The sequence below is a fragment of the Trifolium pratense genome, linkage group LG6 (genome assembly GCF_020283565.1).
Source record: "Trifolium pratense cultivar HEN17-A07 linkage group LG6, ARS_RC_1.1, whole genome shotgun sequence".
In the NCBI taxonomy this organism is placed as follows: domain Eukaryota; kingdom Viridiplantae; phylum Streptophyta; class Magnoliopsida; order Fabales; family Fabaceae; genus Trifolium; species Trifolium pratense.
This window is the reverse complement of record NC_060064.1, coordinates 16,301,455-16,324,621: the sequence shown is the minus strand read 5'-3', so window position 1 is coordinate 16,324,621 and position 23,167 is coordinate 16,301,455. Positions and strand designations below refer to the sequence as shown.

Sequence of the window (23,167 nt, the reverse complement as noted above, 5' to 3'; positions counted from 1 at the left end):
AAATATTTTTTAAACACAGTTATCATGTGGGTTATATTAGAATTTTCCTAGTAGTCTTTTGATTTGCTAAAAAAATAGGGGACTAAATTTAACAACTTTTGTTGTATCCTGTTTGATTTGAAACTAGTTATGACACCGGACAAATTAGGTAGCAAATGACAAAACAAAAACAAGATTTTTTATCCCTCACTAAACCACATGACAACTTTTTATCCACAGTATAACGATAAAAAATGAGAAAATACTTATTTTATTTTCAAATATAAAAATATTATTGCCCTATACTCTTTGGTGCAGTTGTATCCTATTCTGTATTAACTTCTTCTATCCTTGCTGTTTTAGTAATCAAACATATAATCAGGAATTAATGAAGACGAACCTAACCAAAATGCACAGTGACAGTGTGCGGTTGTTGGTTAGATTAAACAGCGCATGATACACGCCAGATGAAAAGTACCGTCGTAGTGTGATGATGTAACAAGAAACGAACAAAGACTATACTTTGGAACAACCAAAACCAAACCCCACGCTATTTATTTATTTATTTATTTATTTATTTAGATATTTCGATTCAGATAATAACAATAATAATCTTTTTCTCAATTCCACTTTCGACCCTAACCAAACTTCCACAACTGCGTGCACGAGATACCGAAGAAGAAGAACAACAACAATGGCGGTTGAAAACGAAAACGCAGAAATCGTAAAAGCACGTATCGACAAAAGGAATTACAAAAGAATCGTTCTCCGTAACTCTCTTCAAGTTCTCCTCATCAGCGATCCCGATACCGATAAGGTTTCATTTCTCTTCGATCTCCGTTTTCTTTTTCCATTTCATCGCGAAACGTTCATATCTATGCTTTCTATATCTGATTTCGATTTTGTTTTTGTTGAAGTGTGCTGCTTCCATGAGCGTTGGCGTCGGTTACTTCTCTGATCCTGCTGGTCTTGAAGGCCTCGCGCATTTTCTAGGTCTTCATTGTTTTTCACTTCGCTTTGATTCTAATCCGATTACAATTCAATTCAGTTTTTGTAGATTAGTGATAATAACAAGTTAACAATGGATTTTGGATGTGGACTTCAAAAAATTGAGCTAGTATTTCGATATGTTTGTATTGATACTTTGGGAATTATGACCTTTATGTAGTGTAGTATGGAACTGAATGATAGAAATAAAAGTGAAGTTCTAGAATTTGGATACGGTTATTTTTATTATTATTATTATTATTATTATTATTTTTGAAATGGCAAAATATTATTAATAATAACCGGTCTCTGCACAAGACGAACAGAGGCCGGGATAAATGGAAGATATGGTTATTATTTAATAAAATTTTATTTTGAAAGCTTAAGATATAATAGCTTATTAGGGTGGGAATGTGATGATGAATATTTATTGATTTCAATTTTGTTTTATGGTTGAAATTGTTTGTTTTTTTGTTGACAGAGCACATGCTGTTTTATGCTAGCGAAAAGTACCCTGAGGAAGATAGCTACTCCAAGTATATTACTGAGGTACTGTAATTTTTTTATGTCTGACCCTGTTTCTTCCTGAGAAAGATGTTTGGCATTGGATTTTGTTGTCTTTCTGGATGGAGGTGGTTGCCAGATTTTTAGCCTTTTGTTCTTTATAAACTTTAGCACTTCAATTATATTCTTTGAAAATACTATGAAGACGAGGAGGTTGAAGGAAATTTCCGCTTCTTGTTAGAACATACCTTGGTCTTATTGGTACTTTGGGGTAGGATGTTAGTCACTGTTGAAATTTTCCTGAAATCATTACTTGGAAAAGGAAGATCGGGTTTTTGAGTTGCCTGAGGGAATTCCTGGAATGATTGAGCGTGGACAACATTTTCCGATCTCTAATTTCAAGAAACTTGGAAAATAATAAAATAATTAAAAAACTATGCCAATCATATTTTAACAACAGCATGTTGATATGGAGATATTTTCCCTAGATAAGAGAAACTTTTTAACACTATCCCTCAAGCCGGAGCGGGCAAACAATATACAGTAAGATTTTTATTACTAATAAAGTGGCTTTGAGGACCATAAAGAGACCTCGTGAGGATATTTGCATGCTGATTACTTGATTTGATTTTAGTGATTAAAATACCTAATAGTCATTTTCTTGGAAAGAACTTTCTCATAGACAAAGTCACAATCAAGTTATATATATATTTATTTCCTTTAATGCAAGACTGAATTTGAGGTGATTTGTAAAACTGCTTGATTATCAAAATATAATTTAATATGATCAACATCTCTAAATCTTATCCCACAAAGTAACTGTTTTACCCATATAAGCTCCCAAGTGGCCTTGCTTGATATTCAGGCTCTAAGTTGGATTGGATCAAGCAACATCATTTTCCCTTTTCATGATATACAAGGAAACTGCTAAAAGAGAGTATCCTGAAATATACCTCCTGTCAACAGGAAATCCAGTTCAATCTACATTGAAATATACCTCCTTTCAGTTTTTCCTTTTGTCTTCACATAGCAATCCTTTGCCATTAAAAAATATGTATTCCAATTTTTTTACCATGACATTCTTATTGTAAGAGTTTAGTTTCCCAACAAACTAGATGCACTTGCCAGGATTTGGACAAGGTTCTATTAAGAACTTTCTCTCCATTTGAGTGTCAATAGGTTTAAGGTGTCTTATCTTGTTAGATCATCAAATGGAGCTTAAAAACTGAAACAGTTTTTGCATTTATTTTTCATTTTAAGTTATTCTTACATTTGTTTGCTAATTGCTTTTGTTTGGTCATTGCCGTGATTTGCCTCCCTCACACAGCATGGAGGAAGCACCAATGCTTTTACATCTTCTGAGAACACCAATTATTATTTTGATGTAAACACAGATGGTTTTGAAGAGGCTTTGGATAGGTAGATCCCATTTTTCTGATATCCATATTTATTTTCTTGTAACAAAATACTATTGTAGCAATTGTGATTTGGAGTATGGTTTTTCTTCCAGATTTGCTCAATTCTTCACTAAACCATTGATGTCTGCTGATGCCACCATGAGGGAAATTAAAGCTGTTGACTCTGGTTAGCTAATTTTTTTACTTATTTGTTGCCTTCAGTTTTGTTTTTCTTGTTATTTATATGTATATTTTATCTGCTTTGTTTTTTACAGAAAACCAGAAAAATTTATTATCTGATGGGTGGAGAATGAATCAGGTATCTCTTATTGCTTTTACAGTGGGTTTTTGAGTATTGTTTCGTAAATTTGGTTGTTTTTTTCAGTGCATTAAAATGTGCTGTTACGAGAATAGTATTACAGTGGAGAAAATGATCTGTATTTGTTTAGGATGGATATGGAGTATAGTTTTAATATTCACGATCTTTTCTGTATCCATCAAACTATTTTGAACTGATATGCTTGATTGGATGAAAAGGTTGTAGATTATGTTTCAAATATGTAAATAACTCATTTATTAAAATCAGATGCAGGGCATAGTTTGCCAAGACAAGTGTGTACTTGTTATATCATTTTAACCAAGCTGCATTAATTAGGCAGTTTTTATTGGTGGTTATTCGATTAAAATGTGATGCAGTCTTTCTTTGGATACAATTTAATTTTTCTTATATTATTGCTTTAAATATCCACTTTCTTGAAATAGTCTTGTCCTTGTTTTCAATTGTGAAAGGGTTGTATAGCTTTTACTAATCCTGCTGCATTGTTGAATTTGACGAAACTCATTGAAACTGAGTTTGTCAATTATTGACGCTCAAACTTGAGGTCAGGGTCTCTTAAATTATATGGACTAAGGATTCCTAATTCATATAAGGATATGAAATTGGAAGAACTTTTGTCTTCCAGCTGGATCAGGTGTTTAGCAAAGTTGAGGAAAGGTCAATGGATTACCTGTTTTGTCTCTCATCATAGGATTTGGCTAATTTTATCAATCTTGCATATACTTAATAGTTAGTGTGTGTGGTTAGGTGAGCGTTTGGCAAAAGTAGTTTTGAATGAACTGGATTCTATAAACTGGTTTAGTTAAAAACGGGTTTAAAGTAAAGTGCTTTATGTTTGGATATTTTCAAAAATAAAGCAAACATGTTTCCAATATTTTCAAAAATCACATTTTTGAATTTTGAAATCACAGTTTGGGTACTGCAAATGCAACACAAAACATGCTCGAAATGGATTTGCGAGTGTTTTTTGTTGTTCAAGGCAATTGTACTGGTTTGTTTCATTTCCAGTTCTCTTAGTTTATCCTCCTCCCATAGTTGTTTTTTCGTCAATATGTACTTTGCTACTTTACTGACATTGCTTGTTATGTTTTATGGCCCTTGAAAAAATATTTACGATCTCTCTTTTTTCTCCTCTTGTAAAACATTAGCTTCAGAAACATCTCACTGCTGAAGATCACCCATATCATAAATTTAGCACAGGTGCGTGATTGACTTATTTATTTTTATAACTCTAAAACTGCTGAACTTTGAATATTTGCAGCATGCCGGTTGCACTATTAATTTTTTACTATTCATCATTCACTCAATGAACATGTTTGCAGAGAAAAATGCATGTTCTCATTGATGCAATGTTAGTTTTGTTAACTTTTACCTTTTTTTCTTCCTATTATAGTTAATCGAAGAACTAGTACTGAACTCTGCTTTTTCTTGTCCAAAATCTTTTAAAATATTGTGATATTATATTTCTTCCTAAGACTGCGTTTGGAAGAGCTTACTTACAAATTATTTAAGCTTATCTTATGACATAAACACTTTTTTAAGTGCCTGGATTTCAGTTTATTTCAACAAGCTCTCTGAGATAGCTTAAAGGAAAACATCTTACAACTTATATGAAAACAGTTTTTCATATTTCCTTTTTAATTATATAAATATCTTATATATAAGCGCTTATATGATGGCAAACACTTATTTAATAAGTAGTTTACCCAAACACATCCTAATAAAAATTTCTTTTTTGAAAATACTTGGCTGATTGACAAATATGACAGTGTATATCAAGACCTAGATTTTGTACTTTTTCAGACTTGTGTTTATTTTAGCTTTGTCAGAAATTGAAGACATATGTGGATATATCTTTTAATGTTATACCAAAACATTATGAAGTATTTGCATACTGTTTACATTTTAATGCATCTCTTAACCTTTGTTATTCCTAGTCGGTGTTCATTAGTTCTTAAATGAACATTAATTTAATGTGTGTGCATGAGTCCTATGTTGTTAATATGATCTTACATGTATCTTGCTCTGGTGACTAGTGTTTTTTTGTTTTTTTGACAGATATTTTAGTGTTTGAAACTCTATAAGTATGCTTAACTTTGTTATAGTTTATTCAATATTTTCACATTATTGAAATATATGTCATTACTATCATGGTTCTGATGTAGGAGGATTTCTTGTGTATATTATTATTTTAGTTAGATTTAGTTTTATTATATTTTAGGTTGATTTCTTATTTTTATATTTCACCTAGGTTAGTTATTTTTTATATTTTAGGTAGATTTGTAATTTTTATTTAGCTAGGTTTGTTGTTTTTATTTTTACAATCTTTTAGGAGATTTGTTAATTTTATTTTTCACTCCTATTTAAACTAAATTATTGTAGCCTTGAAGGCAACCTTTTGATTTAATAAAATTCAGAGATTTTTCTCAAATTTGGTGGATTCCAAATTACTCTTTCGGTGGACTCCGAAACCCTATTTTGACAAGTTTGTGTTTGCGGCTTGTCTTTATCCATTAGGTTTAGCGTTTTGCTAACCTAGCGCTTCCGTACTGCGTCAGTTGGTATCAGAGCAGGTTTCTCCTGTTCTTTTTCTAACGTGATCAGATGGGAGATCACCCGGTGACGAAAGCAGAGTTTTACGGTGCCATGACGGCTTTAACCGCGGCCATCACAGCTCTGACAACACAGGTGACAAAGTTATCCAACAACACCACCACTCAAAAAACTCAATTCAATTCCTCCGCCACCGCCTCTCTCACCATGGCCGCCGCCAACGATCCAAACAACCAAACTCAGATGGCGTTAATTCTCGGCCAAGATTCCACTCACTTCGAATCCCTAATTACAAATCTCATGTCAACCTCCAACGACCACCGTTCCCAAGCCGAAAATCTCTTCAATTTATGCAAACAAACTTACCCTGATTCCTTGGTGGATATTGAAGATGATCCTGCTTGGCATGCTGCACTGACCGAGGATGAGGATGCTGGTGAGACTACTAACTATGGATTTGGACAGGAATGTTTGGACAGACTTTCAATTTCTTTGGGTGGGAACACGCTTGTGCCGGTTGCGTCTGAGTTGTTGCCGACTTACTTGGTTTCCCCTGAATGGCAAAAGCACAATGCTGCGCTCGTTGCCATCGCACAAATTGCAGAGGGTTGTTCAAAAGTGATGACAAAGAATCTGGAGCATGTATTGTCAATGGTTTTGAATTCATTTTCTCACCCACACCCTAGGGTGCGATGGACGGCTATAAACGCAATTGGGCAGTTGTCCACAGATTTAGGGCCAGACTTGCAAGTTAAATATCACCACTTAGTGCTTTCGGCATTAGCTGGTGCCATGGATGATTTTGAAAATGCTCGAGTACAGGCTCATGCTGCTTCTGCAGTGCTAAACTTCACTGAGAATTGCACCCCAGATATTCTAATACCTCGTTTGGATGTGTTGACACGAGACAGGTCCTCTCACTTCATTCAATGGGATCCAGGAGGGTGGTCTCTTGTTCATTGGAGGAGTCAACCTGCAAAGGAAGCTCTTTATCAAGACAAGAACTCGGGGACGAGTTCTTTTGAGGTAGAGGAGACTGATGTAGGAGGATTTCTTGTGTATATTATTATTTTAGTTAGATTTAGTTTTATTATATTTTATGTTGATTTCTTATTTTTATATTTCACCTAGGTTAGTTATTTTTTATATTTTAGGTAGATTTGTAATTTTTATTTAGCTAGGTTTGTTGTTTTTATTTTTACAATCTTTTAGGAGATTTGTTAATTTTATTTTTCACTCCTATTTAAACTAAATTATTGTAGCTTTGAAGGCAACCTTTTGATTTAATAAAATTCAGAGATTTTTCTCAAATTTGGTGGATTCCAAATTACTCTTTCGGTGGACTCCGAAACCCTATTTTGACAAGTTTGTGTTTGCGGCTTGTCTTTATCCATTAGGTTTAGCGTTTTGCTAACCTAGCGCTTCCGTACTGCGTCAGTTCTCATCATTACCACTACTCTTAGTGCTCTAAAATATCTGTTCTGTTAGGGAACTGGGACACTTTGGAAGTCAGACCAAAAGCAAAAGGAATAGACACAAGGAACGAGCTTATCAAATTCCATGAAGAAAACTATTCTGCTAATCTAATGCACCTAGTTGTATATACAAATGGTAACAAATATTTTGTGGTGAAAATGCATGTTCAACATATTATTATTATTATTATTATTATTATTATTATTAGTATTATTTTTAAATGCTCACAATACAATTATTGTGTATGGATATTTTCAGAAAGCCTTGATAAAATTCAAATCCTTGTTGAAGAAAAGTTCCAGGATATTAGAAACACCAATAAAGGGTGTTTTCGCACCTCTGGTCAGCCGTGCAAAGCAGAGCATTTACAGGTATTAGTTTTCAACTTGTTACTCAATAATAAATTCTAAACAATTCCTTCCATATTGATTCTAATGCATATTCCATTTGGTTTTCTGTTATAGATTATTGTCAGGACTGTCCCAATAAAACAAGGTCATAAATTAAGAATTGTATGGCCAGTCACCCCTGAAATTCGTCATTACATGGAAGGGCCATGCAGGTATCTTGGTCATCTTATTGGCCATGAAGGAGAAGGGTCTTTATATTACATTCTGAAAAAATTGGGTGGGTACTGTACCTCTGTTGCATATTTCATTATCAACTCTCTCAGAAATTTGAAACTGATCCTAGATAAAAAATATCTAGATTCACAATACTGCATTCTCCCCAGTCCTCTCTGTTACCACAGATGTCAAAATATAAATAAAGGAGGATGAGCAGGATTAGTTTTATTGAAATAATTTAGCAGGCCATTTTTTTTAGGGTGGGCATTTGTTAAAAAACTAAAAGAAGGAAGTTTTGTGTTGAAAAAAAAGTAATTTTTGAACTTTTAAGAAGTTGATTACACAAATTTCTTAGCATAAGCATCCTCTTTTTCCTTTCCTCATTTTCTTTTTCCCAAGGCATTGATACTTCACTCTTAAAAATCTTATGTAATAAATAACTTCATAGGAGTTGGTTAAAATTTGCATGTAGACATAACCCTTGGCAAAAATTGGCAAAATGCCTCGTGTCTAGAAGTTGATCAGTGTGAGAAATTGTGCTACCCCAATCGTGGGGTAAAAAGCATAACACAAGCTTAAGAGGGACTGCTTTGTGTGATGGTATAATCATTAGCATTAATGAACAATAGTGCCAACAAATGAAAAACTTCACTCAAGTCGGAACATTAGTAAGAGACGGAAAGGTGTTATATGAATTATTCGGCTTATATATAGGTTAGAAAGAAAATTCACATTTCTTTTAAAAAAGTAAATTAATCAAGAGCCTTCTATATGATTGAAGGTATGAATTTGAACTTTTGATCGACCAAACATAAATGTAGAATCTATTGCTGATGTAAAGAAAACACAAAAGCCATTTTGTAATTTTGGATTATAGACTTATTAGCTTGCGTCATATTCTTAGAATTGGGAGTTGGGCCTAACTCAACCCTACAAAACTGGCTTGTAAGGTGAGGGTTGCCTCTACTTATAAATCCATATTTAGGCTATCACACATCCGATGCGGGACTTCTTAACATATTATTATCATTATTATTTGAAACTTTATTTGCGGTTTATATTTATATAATTGCCTGAACATAATAGTTGAATGGTTCTTCCAAAAGAATCGTTTCTCCCTCTCACATTCTTTCTCCCTCATTTGTTCTCTTTCTGCATGGAATGAATCAGAGCCATTTAAAGGCCGGCTCTCAATTCTTAACATAATGATGATGTACTTTCTGCCCCCTCTGCCTTCATCATGAATATGCAGATGATCCCCTGCAGTCTTCATCAATGTTTTTTTGATAAATTCTTATAGACATATTCTAGCTTCATGTATTGAGTTGTCTCGTTTTACTAAAAAATAAAATCCAATTTGCAGGATGGGCAACGAGCTTGTCTGCGGGTGAATCAGACTTGAGTTTAGACTTTTCCTTTTTTAAAGTTGTGATTGATCTTACTGATGCTGGTCATGGTTAGATTTCTCTTCCCCTCAATCTTCTCTCCTTTTCTTATTTGTTACACATTGTTCTTCACTTTCAAAAAGTTGAACCATGTTAACTCTTAAGCATGGAGCATGCTCTTCATGGAAAGCATTGCATAACCATTAATGCTTTTTTCCCCAAACTGAATTCAAGCTCTATTATGTGTTGTTTGCTGATTCAATAAAATCATTGCTGCTTTTGGCTTGGGTTTGTAGAACACATGCAAGATATCATCGGGTTGTTGTTCAAGTACATTAAGCTTCTACAACAGTCTGGTGTTTGCAAATGGATATTTGAAGAGGTATGGATATAGGCTATGTGTTATGGTGTAATATATCTTAAACAGTTGTTCTTTTTCTACTTGCTTAGCTTCTATACCTTTTACCAAGAAAACCTATTATTATTATTATTATTATTATTATTATTATTATTATTATTATATGTAAAAGATACTCAAAACAAAACACAGGACAAATTGTTATACTATTTTATTTGTCTAGTCCATTGCCTTCCAAACAAAATACAGGACAAAATGTTGTGCTGTGACTCAAGAATTTGTCTTGTGATGTTCTTTTTGCCATGTATCTCAATGCATATCAAGCACACCCTAATATATAATTATGGTTTATGAGATATTTTATGATGTTTGCTTTCAATTTTGGTACTTGAACTTTTTTTTTTTTTATATAATCATCTCAAGTTTCTTTTCCTCCTCAGGTATTAAGATTTTCTTTTTGCAAATTAAAAAAGCTCTGAAATAATTACTTGAAAGATATGATTGTAAAAATTAATAAAGATTTTGATATGGTTTGAGTGTTTAGTTGACACTACTTGAAATCACTATCTTCATTGATGATAGTGAGTTTCTTCTATGGTAGTAGGCCTATAGCTTGCTATACAACACACTGAACTACAGTAAATTTGGTATCAATTTCTCTTGTTTACGTTTCTGCTTGTACACCTGGTTTTAAGGGATTCTAATGCAATTTCCCCTGTTCATGAAGCTTTCAGCGGTATGTGAGACTAAGTTTCACTATCAGGACAAAATTCGTCCTAGTGATTATGTCGTTAATATTGCATCAAATATGCAGGTACACCATCTTTTTCTTTAGATCAATGACTTCTCAGTGGGGATGTATGTTGTTTACCTGAAATTCTTGTGAGTAAACAATTTTCTTGATGAATCTTTGTTATTTTACAGTACTATCCTCCAAAAGATTGGTTGGCAGGATCGTCCCTGCCTTCTAAGTTTAGCCCTAGTGTTATCCAAATGGTACTAGATCAGCTTTCTCCAAACAATGTTCGGTAAGTCTACTAAAATAAAAGGTGTAATTTTATCTATATGAAGAATGTGAAGGACCAACCCTCCTAAAAGCTCAAGGAATTATTTCATTCAATGGAAATAAAAAAGATTGAAGTGTTAGGTAGAGGTTCATAAATAAGGCCAACTCATTTGTTTCACTTGATCTTTTATGTGCTCTGTCATAGTTTTTTTCCGAAAAATAATTGAGAAAGGATGTTTAAGGTTGGTCCAGTGTGCAAATATTTTGTTTAAGGTGGGCGCCAGATTGTGTTGCAGGCCACTAAGTCCTATTAGATCTTTATGAATTCATTGAGAAATTTATCCTCTATGCGGTGTATCAGAAACCTATCCAGTAGTACCTGGAGTTCAAATTTTAGCTTCGTTATTTAGTTTTTAAGTTATTTGCAAAAAGATAACCTTTTCATCTTTGTTTATATTTATTATTATTATTATCATTTGTGATTGTGTAATGGTGGGATTTGAGCCTTTGACTTTGTCTGGATTAAAATTAATCTAACCCATTCTGTTATGCAGAATTTTTTGGGAATCAAAAGGTTTTGAAGGGCATACTGATAAGGTGGAACCATGGTATGGAACTGCATATTCAATTGAAAAGATTACTGCCTCGGCCATTCAGGTCTGTTTTTTGGGAAAATTGTGGTTTTGTTTTTTTGGACTGGATTAGTAATTTGAAGTGTTTTCTTTGTGCACTTGGGGGTTTGTTATGACCACTTTCATAGTGAAATTTCCTGGAAAGAATGGAACTTAATGGTTCTATGTATGTTTGTATTTGCAGGGGTGGGTGCTTTCTGCTCCTGAAGAAAATATTCATCTTCCAGCTCCTAACAAATTCATTCCAACTGACTTGTCACTTAAAATTGTGCCAGAGAAAGTATTGCATATTTTCCACTTTTATCTAGTTATCTATGATTTTCTCCATGGCGTTATTTGGACTAAATTATTGATACTTTTTGAAGCAGGTGAAATTTCCAGTTTTGTTAAGCAGGTCATCTTATTCAGCATTATGGTACAAGCCAGATACATTGTTTTCCACACCAAAGGCTTATGTTAAGATTAATTTCAATTGCCCATATGCTGGAAACTCTCCTGAGGCTGAAATTTTGACACATATTTTCACTCAGTTATTGATGGATTATTTGAATGATTATGGTAGGTTTTATTTTTAAGCTTACTTTGCCTTGTTCAAAGTGATTTCTGCATTAGTTTGTCTATTCAGTTTCTAAATTCAGGTTGAAGACATGCTTACTGTATTTCATTTTTCAGCTTATTATGCTCAGGTTGCTGGTTTGTATTATAGCATAAGTCATACAGATGCTGGTTTCCAGGTATTTGGTTTTAGTATAAGTTAGTTAATCTACATTTTTATGATTGATTTAGACAGAAGACATCATTTAAAACTTCCCTATAGGGTTATTGATTCATAGATTTTGGTATAACTCATCTTGACAAAACCAGCTTTTAAGGAAATGATTACCTAAGCTTTTTAAACTCTAGGCCATATCTCTAGCCAATGTGGGACTTAAGTTTTACTCCAGTAAATGTACCCTCTCACTCCCAGGGCTATTTGGCCTTGTGCGTGGATAATGCAGGGGGCCCAACAATGGACCGAGGATATGCTCTTTTAGAGTTTGTGCGTAATTCATCTTTGCATAACTGGCTTGAAAAATGAAGATTGCTCAAATATTATAGACTCTATTTAGGCCAATCTCTAGCGAATGTGAGACTAAATAATGCTGATAGTCATGAATTCGAAAGCACAATAACCTGGTTAAATTGATTATTATATCAAGGATTATAATGTTGACATAATTTAGGACTCCTCCACTCATCATAACAAACTCAGGTTTTATTTTGTATCAGCTCTTCTGTATCTTAATTAAGCATTCTACTAAATGCTATTTTTTCAGCTACCGTGCATGATAAATTTTGTGTAGGAATATAAATGAAAATAGAATTCTACCCAAAAAAAAAAAAAATGAAAATAGAAAACAGACGAAGTCTCTGTTCCTGTGTCTTCAAATGATTGTATGTATTGAGAATTGCCATCTTTTTTCAGGTGAATCTCCTTGGTTATAATCACAAGTTAAGGATTCTACTTGAAACTATAGTTGAAGAGATTGCAACATTCAGAGTGAAAACTGACAGGTTCTCAGTTATCAAGGTACTGTTCAAAGCTCTTCTCATATGACATTTAGTTAATTCTTCATTGCCATTTAAATCCTCAGCTCATGGAATTCAAAATATTAATTATTGCATAGTTGTCCCTAGTCCCTCACATTTTACTCATCCTTTCGGCCACCGGGCTTGTCTTCCATAATTATCTTTCAGATAAAGTTACACCACTCAACATCAAGTATATTTGATTCATTTTTAAACAATTAATGTATATCACCATCACGATGAGGTTCACCCACATCGTAAAATGTGAGTTTGACTATACAAATTCTTCTTCATGTGTTACAAATGAGGAATGACCTTTACTATCAAAGCTAGCTACTATTGTATTTCTGTCACATTTACTATTTCAGAATATTTGCTAAATTTTAACTGTTGATTGAAATGAAGGGGATCTAATCAGATATGTTTAAAGTAAACTCACTTTGTAATTTAATTACCATATTTTTCTATTTTTAATTGTCTCTGAACCCAATATATTGTGAGATAATTTCTTTTAAAACTTAACAATATAAACCTGTTTAAACAAGATTAAAAATTAATTCGGTCTAATAAATTATATGAAAATAATTTAAAAAATGGTGAAACTAATATATCAAATTGACAGATGCATATTGTAGTTGTATTTTTATGAAAAGAATAAGATCAAACCTGTACTCATGTTGGTAACAAAAGAATAAGAGCTCATGTTCAGTATTTTTTTTTATCAGTTCATGTTCAGTATTTGATTTAAAATGTATTCCTTTCAGCATTTTTTAAAATAAAAAATTGTCTTGGTGTTTATATTTAGTTTACTCAAATTTATTTATTTGCTTTTTATACCTTTTTATCAGGAAATGGTGACCAAGGAATACCAAAATTTCAAGTACCAACAACCCTATCAGCAGGCTATGTACTATTGCTCTTTGATACTACAAGATCAAACCTGGCCTTGGGTAGAACAACTAGAAGTACTTCCTGGTCTTCAAGCTGAAGATCTTGCTAAATTTGTGCCAGTAATGCTCTCAAGGACCTTTTTAGAGTGCTATATAGCAGGTTTCTAGGATTTTCTCTCTCTCTCTCTCTCTCTCTCTCTCTCTCTCTCTAGCTGGTTAGATAATTTTATTTGAGTTAGAGTGAAATTTCCTATACAGGAAACATTGAAAGCCAAGAAGCAGAGGCAATGGTGCGGCACTTAGAAGATGTTCTCTTTAAGTGTTCAAAACCTCTATGCCAACCTTTATTCCCATCTCAGCATTTGACAAATCGGGTTACTAAACTTGAAAGTGGCATAAATTACTTTTACACTTCAGAATGTCTTAATCCCGATGATGAGAATTCTGCTTTAGTGCACTATATACAGGTAAACTTGCCTGTTTGTAATATTTATTTGATATTCATTTTTATTATGGTATGTTTGGCTGCCCATACTGAATAGTGAATTCTGTTAGACCCACGGTTATTAGGAGAGGATGTGATGGGAAATATTAAATTTTTTTTCTCAATATGGGCAGGAATATAATAGAATGTATGGAAAGGTGGAAATTAGGGATTTGCAGGGTGTGATTTTGTAATAATGGGAAATGAGGTGAGGTGGTTATAAAGGGAGTGAAGGGGGGAACACAGGGGTATGAAATTATTTTGGGCAAAGGTTTGGGCAAGCTGTTTAGCTGAAGGAGGATTCTATCCTATTGTCTTCTTTCTTTTTCTGCATTTCTATATTTTGATTTCTGTTTTACAGAGTTACAGAGGGATAGACCTCAGTTTGTGTAAGTAGCATAGCTCCACTATTTTTTTTTATTTCTGTTTTTAGTATATGGTTTCTATTGGATTTCATCGATCTATATAAATATTATTGTTTTGGATGGAACCTAGTTGTTTACAGTATCTATGTTTCATGTAATTTATTTTGTCTGTTCATATAGTTCCAAATTGATGCCAACAACTTCTGCGTAAATTGGTCAAACCTAGTTTTTAAACAAATATAGTTTATAAAAAGTACTATATTGCTTCAGGTGGATTCTTTTATCTAGTCATGGAAATGGAGTCTTGTTAATAATTTTCACTAGGGGCCCTAGCCTTCAATATCAAGTTTTTTTTTTTTTTTTTCTTTTGAAACAACCTTCAATATCAAGTTGTTCATTTGAATTAGTGGGGAAAAGTATTGTTATATATTTAGGCAAATATGCTTCTGAATATATTTTCACTCCTCTTTATCTGCCTTACCGTGTCACATTATACATGTTTTAAGGCTTTTTTTGGCATTACCAATGTGGCTTAGGCCATCCATCTTGTCTTGCTGAATAACTGAAGTTCTGTTGCATGCTTGTTCATTATTTTGTAGGCCACCAAAGATCTCGTTTTTTTTTTTGGTGTATATATATAGACTTATTTTCTCCTACCTTTTGGCCTTATCATTTGGTTGGATGAATTGTTCATCATTGCATTTATAAGCTACTATTGTTTGTAACCCTGCTGAGAAATCTCTAGGTTGGTCGAGATGACTTCAAGCTGAATGCAAAACTTCAGCTTTTTGCCCTTGTTGCAAAGCAACCAACCTTTCACCAGCTTCGATCAGTTGAGCAGCTGGGGTACATTACTGTGCTCATGCAGAGGTCTGTGAATCTGTAGCATCTCTAATATCCATATTCAGCATCGAAGAATTGCTCACACTTGTTTTTAACTTCGGTTTTGAAATTGTCTAGGAATGATTGCGGTGTACGTGGACTACAGTTTATCATTCAGTCCACAGTAAAGGTAATTACCTATTTGGAATACAGATAATTTATAACTGACATTCTACAACCTTGTTGCTTAATCCTATTCCTCACTTTTTAGGCTCCTGGAAGTATCGAACAGAGAGTTGAGGCATTTCTCGAGATGTTTGAGACCAAACTTAAGGAGATGACAATTGAAGAATTCAAGGTTTGATTGATAGTTTTAATGATACTTTAGTTAGTTGTTTTCTAGATCTTGTGTGTGTTTTGAATTACCTTCTCACTTGAAACATGAATTTATTTGCATGTTCATGTAGTTACAATTAGGAATTCATACACATGCGTTCACGTCTTAGAGTGTAGGAATTCATACACATTATTCTGTATACAGGACAACAATATTCGCACCTCATTTAGTTCACTGATGTTTTACACTATTACAAGACTCTAACTTGTAATCAAATATGTTTCAAAAAAAAAAACTTGTAATCAAATACGATTAAAAAAAAAAAAACTTGTAATCAAATATTGAAATTAGCATGATTATCATCCTAATCCTTTATCTTTTTTATTTGTAACATATAGGTCCTTTATTTTTATAAATAAATAAGATAAGGGACCAAAGTGTTACAAATAAATAAGATAAGGGACCAAAGTGTTACAAAAAAAAGGACTAAAGTGTTGCAAATAAAAAAAGATAAAGGACGAAAATGTTGAAAAAAAAAAAGATAAAGAACCAAAGTGTTACAAAAAAAAAAGATAAAGGACCAAAGTGTTACAAAAAAAATAAGATAAAGGACCTGCAGTGTAATTTTGCCATTTTAAATAATAAGCTGAAGCATGTCAAGTGTATGTATGCAAACATTAATAGAAGTGTTTATGTAATGACACAACCAATTAAGTTTTTACAAACGTTACCATAGTCTGTGTTGGTAATGTGTTCTAAATATCAGCTATTCATCTGACTTCTGTATTGATTGTATGCAGAGTAATGTAAATGCTTTGATTGATATGAAATTAGAGAAGCACAAGAACTTGAGGGAAGAATCAACATTTTTCTGGCGAGAGATTAAGGATGGTACTTTGAGATTTGATAGGAGAGACTTTGAGGTATAACTGCAAACTTCTATATATTTTTATTTTTTTTATTTTTAGGTCTCCTTTTGTTCCCCAGGGTCTGTGGTATATCTGTTTGAGTGTGTAGCGGGTGATTTGGCTTGAAATAAATACCGGAAATCGGAAAATATGAGTTAATAATGAATTTTTAGCTTTAGCATATACTTGAGCAGGATTAACGATTCTATTGTGTGGCTCTGCAACAGATTGAAGATTTAAGGAAGCTCACTCTTCAAGAATTGATAGATTTCTTCAATGAATATGTCAAAGTTGGTGCTCCTCGAAAGAGGACTTTAAGTGTACGAGTTCATGGAAACCTCCATTCTTCTGAATACAAATCAGAAGCTTCAGAACCACACTTGGCTAGAATAGATAATATTTTCAGTTTTAGAAAATCACAGTCTCTTTATGGTTCATTTAAAGGTCTTACTGGGCAGGTGAAATTGTAATCACTGGATCCTTTAGGTTTGTAAACTTATTCAGCTTATAGAAACACTTGAATGAAAGAGTACATGTAATATCAGTCAGTTTGAACTAAAACTAAATCCTTTCACATTCACTGAAATGATAAATGCCGTTTATTTGGATTTGAATGATTAGAGCGGTAATTTATCAGCATAAAATATGAATATCATTTCTTCAACCTCTGATGAGGGAGGATAAAACTCTTGGAGCATAATCTCCAGTGAGAAAATAAATAAATAAACAGATTATACCAAAACCAAAAGGGATACAACATGGGAATAATCTCCAATGCGCTCATTTTCTCGACTCCACCAGAAATAGACAAAGCAACTGGTGCAGCTAGTAACACTATATTCACTAAATCATATAACCAGATTCAAATCTTGTGGAACAATTTTGTCCTCCATGTCTGATGTAGGAAAAATATCTTCATTCAATTTATGACTATAACCATGAAATTTTACGCTCATGAATTTCAGTTATATCCTTACACTTACTAGGATTTGGGTTGCATGTGGTCAGGATATCAGTTGTTAGATCCAAATCTAACGGTATAAAAAAAATGCAAATTTTGATATCTTTATATAAATATAAAATTAAACTTACTCCGTATACTGTTTTAACTTGATCTAATGACTATTGATGTCCTGACTACATGGATAAATGGGAAGCTATCCAAATCCTACTCAATTATAGTTGTGACAACAAGACATCATCTCTCATATTTTGTCTAGAGTGTGGAGTGGCTTAATCAAATAATTTTGTAATAAACATTTAGGATTGATTAATAAACATTTTTTGACTTTTGTATTTAATTTTCTGGACAGTTGCTTTTTTGGAGGCAACTATAACACACAGTATCAAATATTTATAGAATTCAAAGTCTGACTCCAACTGGCAACTAAGTCCCTTTATCCACTGATTGTTCTTGTACTCTTGTGAGTCTTGTCCCAAAAAATGCTTGAAATTCAACATTCAGCTACACCAGTTGGAATGAATTTGCACAAGAAAGCTATTCTTCTGCCTCTATTGTTATAAATCATGGTGGACTGTTATTCCCAAAGTTGCCTTAAGGTTAATCAGTATTGGTAAACTTTTTTTTAAATCTTTTCAAGCTTCATGCATCCATATAGATCGATAGAATTTGCAAATTTTTGCCTGATGGAAACAGATAAGGCTGACCGTAACAAGAGGGGATTCACCACCATTAGTCTCCATTCTTTCAGCGGAGAAGAATATTAACAAAAGATATAGCCAGTTAAATTAGTTTCACTTCAAAAAATGATAATTGCTCAATTTTCGTATATATGCTTCGAGTTCAAGTACTATGAATAATACATATAGTAATGGAATGAAACAGTGAATAATCAGTTGAAGTTATTCGACAACATGTCAAACATACTGATTAAGGAAACAATTATTTTTCATTCCCGATAATCTATAGCCTCCTCCTGACTTCCATCTTCTGCAACACTATCAACCACTGGCATACTCTCTCTTGTACTGGACCTGAAACAACGCTTGTATTCCCTAATCTGTCTCCTCAGCCACTACATGTCACTCTTCTGCACTTTCCTTTGCTCTCATTGTTTCCCTTTCACAAACCTGAAAATGAAGAACATGACTCAAATCTAATCTTTTACCTTGATTCTCACTAATACTATGTTACTATTTGAATTCCTTATCTCATTCAACTATGAAAATGGAACTTTAAATTTTGGCCGCGGTCGGAATTCACAATCCTTGTTATTATGCAATAATGTGGTTCATGATATCACCAAACTGACCAAACTGCAATCGCGAGCAAAGACAGTCAAGTGATGAATCTTTTCAAATATATTGAGACCAGTTTTCTTAATTTGATGAGATATAAGTGAACTTGTCTTACACTAATCAGGAAGGATCAATAAGTTTTTTGTTTTCTTGACAGTAATAACTTAAAAATTTTCTGTTAATCTTTCAAACTTATGCATCTATAGATTGGTGCTACTTGCAAAGGTTCGACAGTTGGAACTCCCAACTTGTTTATCTGCTTAAATCATGACCTATAATTAGGTTCAGTTCTTTCTGTTGTGAGTTCAACAAGAAAAATGGACCAAAAAACAATGATAACCAAAACTAAATTGTCCGGAAAATAAAGATTTAAGCTTGAACGAGTCTAGAACCAATGTGTAGAAACAATCCAAACAATCAAACCAAAGACAAGAGATAAAGAGTAGACACTTTTTTATTGCAAAGTCTCTACCTGTGTCCCTTCACGTTCAGCCTTTTCATCTCCCTCTTCTATGGTTGACTCTAGGCTCATCATTACCTTTCCTGAAAATGAGAAACATGTATATAAAAAAAAAAACTTCGGTGAAACCTTGTTTGCATTATACATATTATCCCTATCAAAACACTATCTTACTATTTGTACCTGCAAAATTATTCGGTAAAGCGCATATAGCAGGGCAAGATTTTAATTTTGATTGCAGTCACATATGCGTTTAAGTCATGATATTTGATATTACGAAAAAGTGCAGCCGTAATTGTGATAACAATGCAACAAGCATATTTGTTTGAAATGATATAAAAATAAATATAAATACAGAGTCTAAGAAGATTTAGTAATTTGTTTTGCTTCATACCAAACATGTTATAAATAACAAAATTGAAAAGTGTCTCAAAGGTCAAGCTAAGTTAAATAAATAGTACTAGTAATGTTTTTACCAAAGGGACGGTAGATCAGGGGAGCTAAAGACCCGTCCTTCCTGAGGTTCCTCCACTCCTGGTTCTCCAATGGAAACACATTTAATGTGAGAAATCATGGGCCAGTACTCACCGGCATGTGGCTGACATTGTTGACATAATTTAGGACAACCATCTATAGTCAAAGCTTCAAGGGCAGTGAGTTGCTGCATGCCACTTGGAAGATAATACAAAAGAGGACAGTCAGCGATATGGAGCATTTTAAGACGAGTCATTCTTGTCAAACACTCTGGAAGCATCCTAAGTTCATACAAATTTATAAGTATCAAGGTCTGTAAAGTCTCAACAACTCCTTCAATCCATTTAGGCAAAGTCCATAGCCATGGGGTTTCATTCTGAAGATGAAGAAAAGTCATTTTCCATATTCCGGTTGGATTTTGAAGAGTGTGATTCTCTGGTGGGCTGAGGTCTAAACTCTTACAATCAATGACTAACAGAGCCTCCAATCTTGGGAGAATATATAAAGGTAAAGATATAATACTTCCACAAGAACGAACAATCAATGTTTCAAGAGAAGTAAATTGTACCCTATCGAACAACAACTCCAAACGGTCACAATATTCAAAACACAAAGTTTGAAGATTGGTCAAGTTTGCAAATACATTCTGTGATATCACAGACTGTTTCGTAGTTATATACAGTTGCCGAAGGCTGATCAAGTTACCTAATTCTTTAGGCAATGTTTCAAACTCCATGCAACCACTGAGTGACAAAACTTCCAAACTTTGGAGTTTGTGAATAGAATGGGGAAGTCTTTTGATTTTACGGTTATTAGAAAGGTTGAGAACACGTAAGTGCTTCAATTTAGTGATTGAATTAGGCAGAGTCTCAAATGAAGAATCACTTAAATCTAAAAACCGTAAGTATTTGCATCTTAATACCCATGTATCCAACATAGATTTACTTTCAAGACCCACTCCTTCAATGGGAAATAGTATAGTTCTCACACTTCTGGTCTTGGGGAATAAATCACTGTCAAGTGAACCATTTTCAACAATTGAAAAATGCCTTACTTGCTCAGATATATTCCGAGTATGTGAGTCTACTACTACACACTCATCTTTCGCAACATACAATGCAAGATCATGCAACAAATCGTGTACTTTGAAATAGTAGAAATGGCCGAAGTCCTCAAAATCTTGAAGAAATGACCTTGAATGTAACTCATCAATATAATCTCTTGCAATATTCTCTGGTGTTTGATTGCCATCTTTTGATTGTAGTAATCCCAGTGCCATCCAGAGTTTAGTGATTTGAACACTAGTGAAGCCAAAATCTTTTGGATAAATGGAAAAGTATGTGAAGCAATGCCTCAAATGAGATGGCATTTGATCATAGCTTAACTTAAGCACAGGTAAAATGTCATCTTCATTTTGTTTTAAATTCCATATTTCAGAGTCTCTAACAAATATCCACTTATTTAAATCAAATTTTAAGAACAAGGAACTTCCTAATGTTCTCACTGCTAGTGGAACCCCTCGACATTTTCTCACAATTTCTTTTCCGGTCTCCACTAGATTTGGATATTTTTCTTCTTCACCTTCTTTAAATGCCCATTTGAGGAAAAGAGATAAACAATTATCTTGAGAAAGGCCCTCTAAAACATATGAGGGGAAAGTACCCATCATTGAAGCAATTGAGTTACTACGTGTTGTTGCTATGATTTTGCTTCCTCGTGCACCACCCTTTATTAATTCTTTTAATTTAATCCATTTTGCACGATCTTCATTCCATATATCATCCAATACAAGCAAAAACTTTTGACCAGAAAGCTTATATCGAAGACGACTTTGTAGTTGCTCAATATCTAAATTGTTAATGTTTTCTTGGTGAGCAAGAGCCGCCGTCGAAGCTGAAGGTAAAGCATAAGCAGAGTTGATGATTTTAATAATTATTTGCTTAATGTCAAATTCATCAGAAACACACACCCACATCTTCAATTGGAAAAGATCATCCACCCTCTTATCATTGAACACCAACTTAGCAAGTGTGGTCTTCCCCAATCCTCCAATTCCCACTATGGGAATAACACACAAACTTTTATCACCATCACCATCACCCTGAGGATGGGGCTGCATCAAAAGCTTGATAATTTCTTCCCTATCATTCTCCCTTCCTATCACATCTGAAGCATCAACATGGGAATGAGTCATTTCTCTCCTATGCACAACAAGTCCTAAATCAATACTGATTGTTGCAAGACCAAACCTGGTCCCGTCAGCTGCCACCTTATCCAATCTATCCCTAATCTCTTTGATTTGCTGTGCCATCCTAAAACGGAAAGCAAGTGGACTAGAGGAAGAAAACAAGTAGCTTACCTTCATCACGGTGCTACCAGAAGCTTCAACAACTTGTTTTCGCTTGTGTTGCAACTCAAATCCATCGAATATATTTTCAGCATCAGAGCATATGTTATGAATCTGCCTCAGCCATTCTTGCACCCCATGCTTATTTTCCTTCTCCTCAGCATCCAACAGCAGACCTCTGACAATTGACAAAGTGTCTTTGATCCGTTGGAGATCTTCATACAGACCATAGGCACGAGAAGCTTCTTCAAAAGCATAGGAACCAAGCTTCCCTAGGAGTGAATTAGCAATATCAAAGATAAATTTTTCGGTCATGATGTCAAAGTTTATCAAGAAAGAGATGGAATGGAGTTGGGTATGCAAAAGTATGCGGTACCTTTTTGTTTTTTTTTTTGGTCAAGTCGGTACCTTTTTGTTTAATCACAGGAAAAAGAACTTTGCCTTTAGAGTTTAGATATATACAGAAGTCAACTAAGTGGGATACATTCAATATTTTAAGAACCGGACCGGAGGTCGAACCGTTGTGACAACTGGTTCAAGGGTCAACTGGTCGGATCGGTTCAACCGTTATTGAACCGTTTATATTAAACCGTTAATAAAATATAATAGAATTTTTTTTAAGGTATAGAATTAGAATTTTTATGATAGTTTTTTATTATTATGTTACTAAATTTGGTTAAGCCCAAGCCCACTTATAATATTATATGTTATATAACCCTAATATTAAAAGTTTCTCTCTCATACTACACACACAACCGCCACCCTCATCTTCTTGCTTTCTTTCCCATTTTTTTTTTTTGATAATTTTTCTCTATTATGTTCTTCATATTTCTCTCTTCTTCTCAACTTAATGCTAGTTTGATTTTTCATTCAACACAAAACATAATTTCAAAAAAACAGAGAAAATATTTTAGATTGTAAAACAATGTTCTTCCTCTTTTATTCAAAAAGTTTCTTTCATCAATTTCCTTCCTTTCTTGGCCCAAGGATGAATACTAACAACAAATCATCGATAGATTCAATACAGTAGTACACATCATGGAAGGTGGAAGGATACTGCTTCAAAAAGAAT

The 23,167-nt window shown here is 33.7% G+C and overlaps 2 protein-coding genes across 3 annotated transcripts; one reads left to right on the top strand and one right to left on the bottom strand.

Moving 5' to 3' along the window:
• Positions 1-301: 301 nt before the first annotated feature.
• Positions 302-17,169, top strand: LOC123888334 (insulin-degrading enzyme-like 1, peroxisomal). 2 transcript variants are annotated; one of them, XM_045937366.1, is made up of 26 exons: positions 302-796; positions 897-972; positions 1,448-1,515; positions 2,798-2,889; positions 2,981-3,054; positions 3,143-3,186; positions 4,353-4,404; positions 7,246-7,368; positions 7,492-7,604; positions 7,698-7,860; positions 9,163-9,255; positions 9,481-9,566; positions 10,270-10,356; positions 10,467-10,570; positions 11,103-11,205; positions 11,365-11,460; positions 11,549-11,738; positions 11,853-11,914; positions 12,646-12,750; positions 13,598-13,799; positions 13,898-14,106; positions 15,234-15,358; positions 15,449-15,500; positions 15,582-15,668; positions 16,448-16,570; positions 16,783-17,169. In XM_045937366.1, exons 1-26 carry the CDS (start codon positions 674-676, stop codon positions 17,023-17,025), a joined length of 2,895 nt encoding a protein of 964 aa, XP_045793322.1. In that variant the 5' UTR covers positions 302-673; the 3' UTR covers positions 17,026-17,169. The 2 variants fall into 2 exon arrangements, with proteins under 2 accessions (XP_045793322.1, XP_045793321.1); XM_045937365.1 differs by having other exon boundaries at positions 333-796; positions 11,546-11,738.
• Positions 17,170-18,273: 1,104 nt separating this feature from the next.
• LOC123888335 (disease resistance protein RGA2-like) lies at positions 18,274-22,562 on the bottom strand. Its single transcript, XM_045937367.1, has 4 exons — positions 22,504-22,562; positions 19,751-22,471; positions 19,287-19,357; positions 18,274-18,646 (listed from the first exon to the last, which is right to left on the bottom strand). Exons 2-3 carry the CDS (start codon positions 22,408-22,410, stop codon positions 19,312-19,314), a joined length of 2,706 nt encoding a protein of 901 aa, XP_045793323.1. The 5' UTR covers positions 22,411-22,471; positions 22,504-22,562; the 3' UTR covers positions 18,274-18,646; positions 19,287-19,311.
• Between the last annotated feature and the right edge of the window lie 605 nt (positions 22,563-23,167).

Bases quoted from the DNA above. Each gene is read 5' to 3' on its own strand.
- LOC123888334 (XM_045937365.1), top strand. From the start codon at position 674: ATGGCGGTTGAAAACGAAAACGCAGAAATCGTAAAAGCACGTATCGAC. The intron at 1,516-2,797 runs GTACTGTAATTT...TCCCTCACACAG, and splicing joins ACTCCAAGTATATTACTGAG to CATGGAGGAAGCACCAATGC. The intron at 11,206-11,364 runs GTCTGTTTTTTG...TTGTATTTGCAG, and splicing joins TTACTGCCTCGGCCATTCAG to GGGTGGGTGCTTTCTGCTCC.
- LOC123888335 (XM_045937367.1), bottom strand. From the start codon at position 22,410: ATGACCGAAAAATTTATCTTTGATATTGCTAATTCACTCCTAGGGAAG. The intron at 19,358-19,750 runs GTAAAAACATTA...TCTCATTTTCAG, and splicing joins CCTGATCTACCGTCCCTTTG to GAAAGGTAATGATGAGCCTA.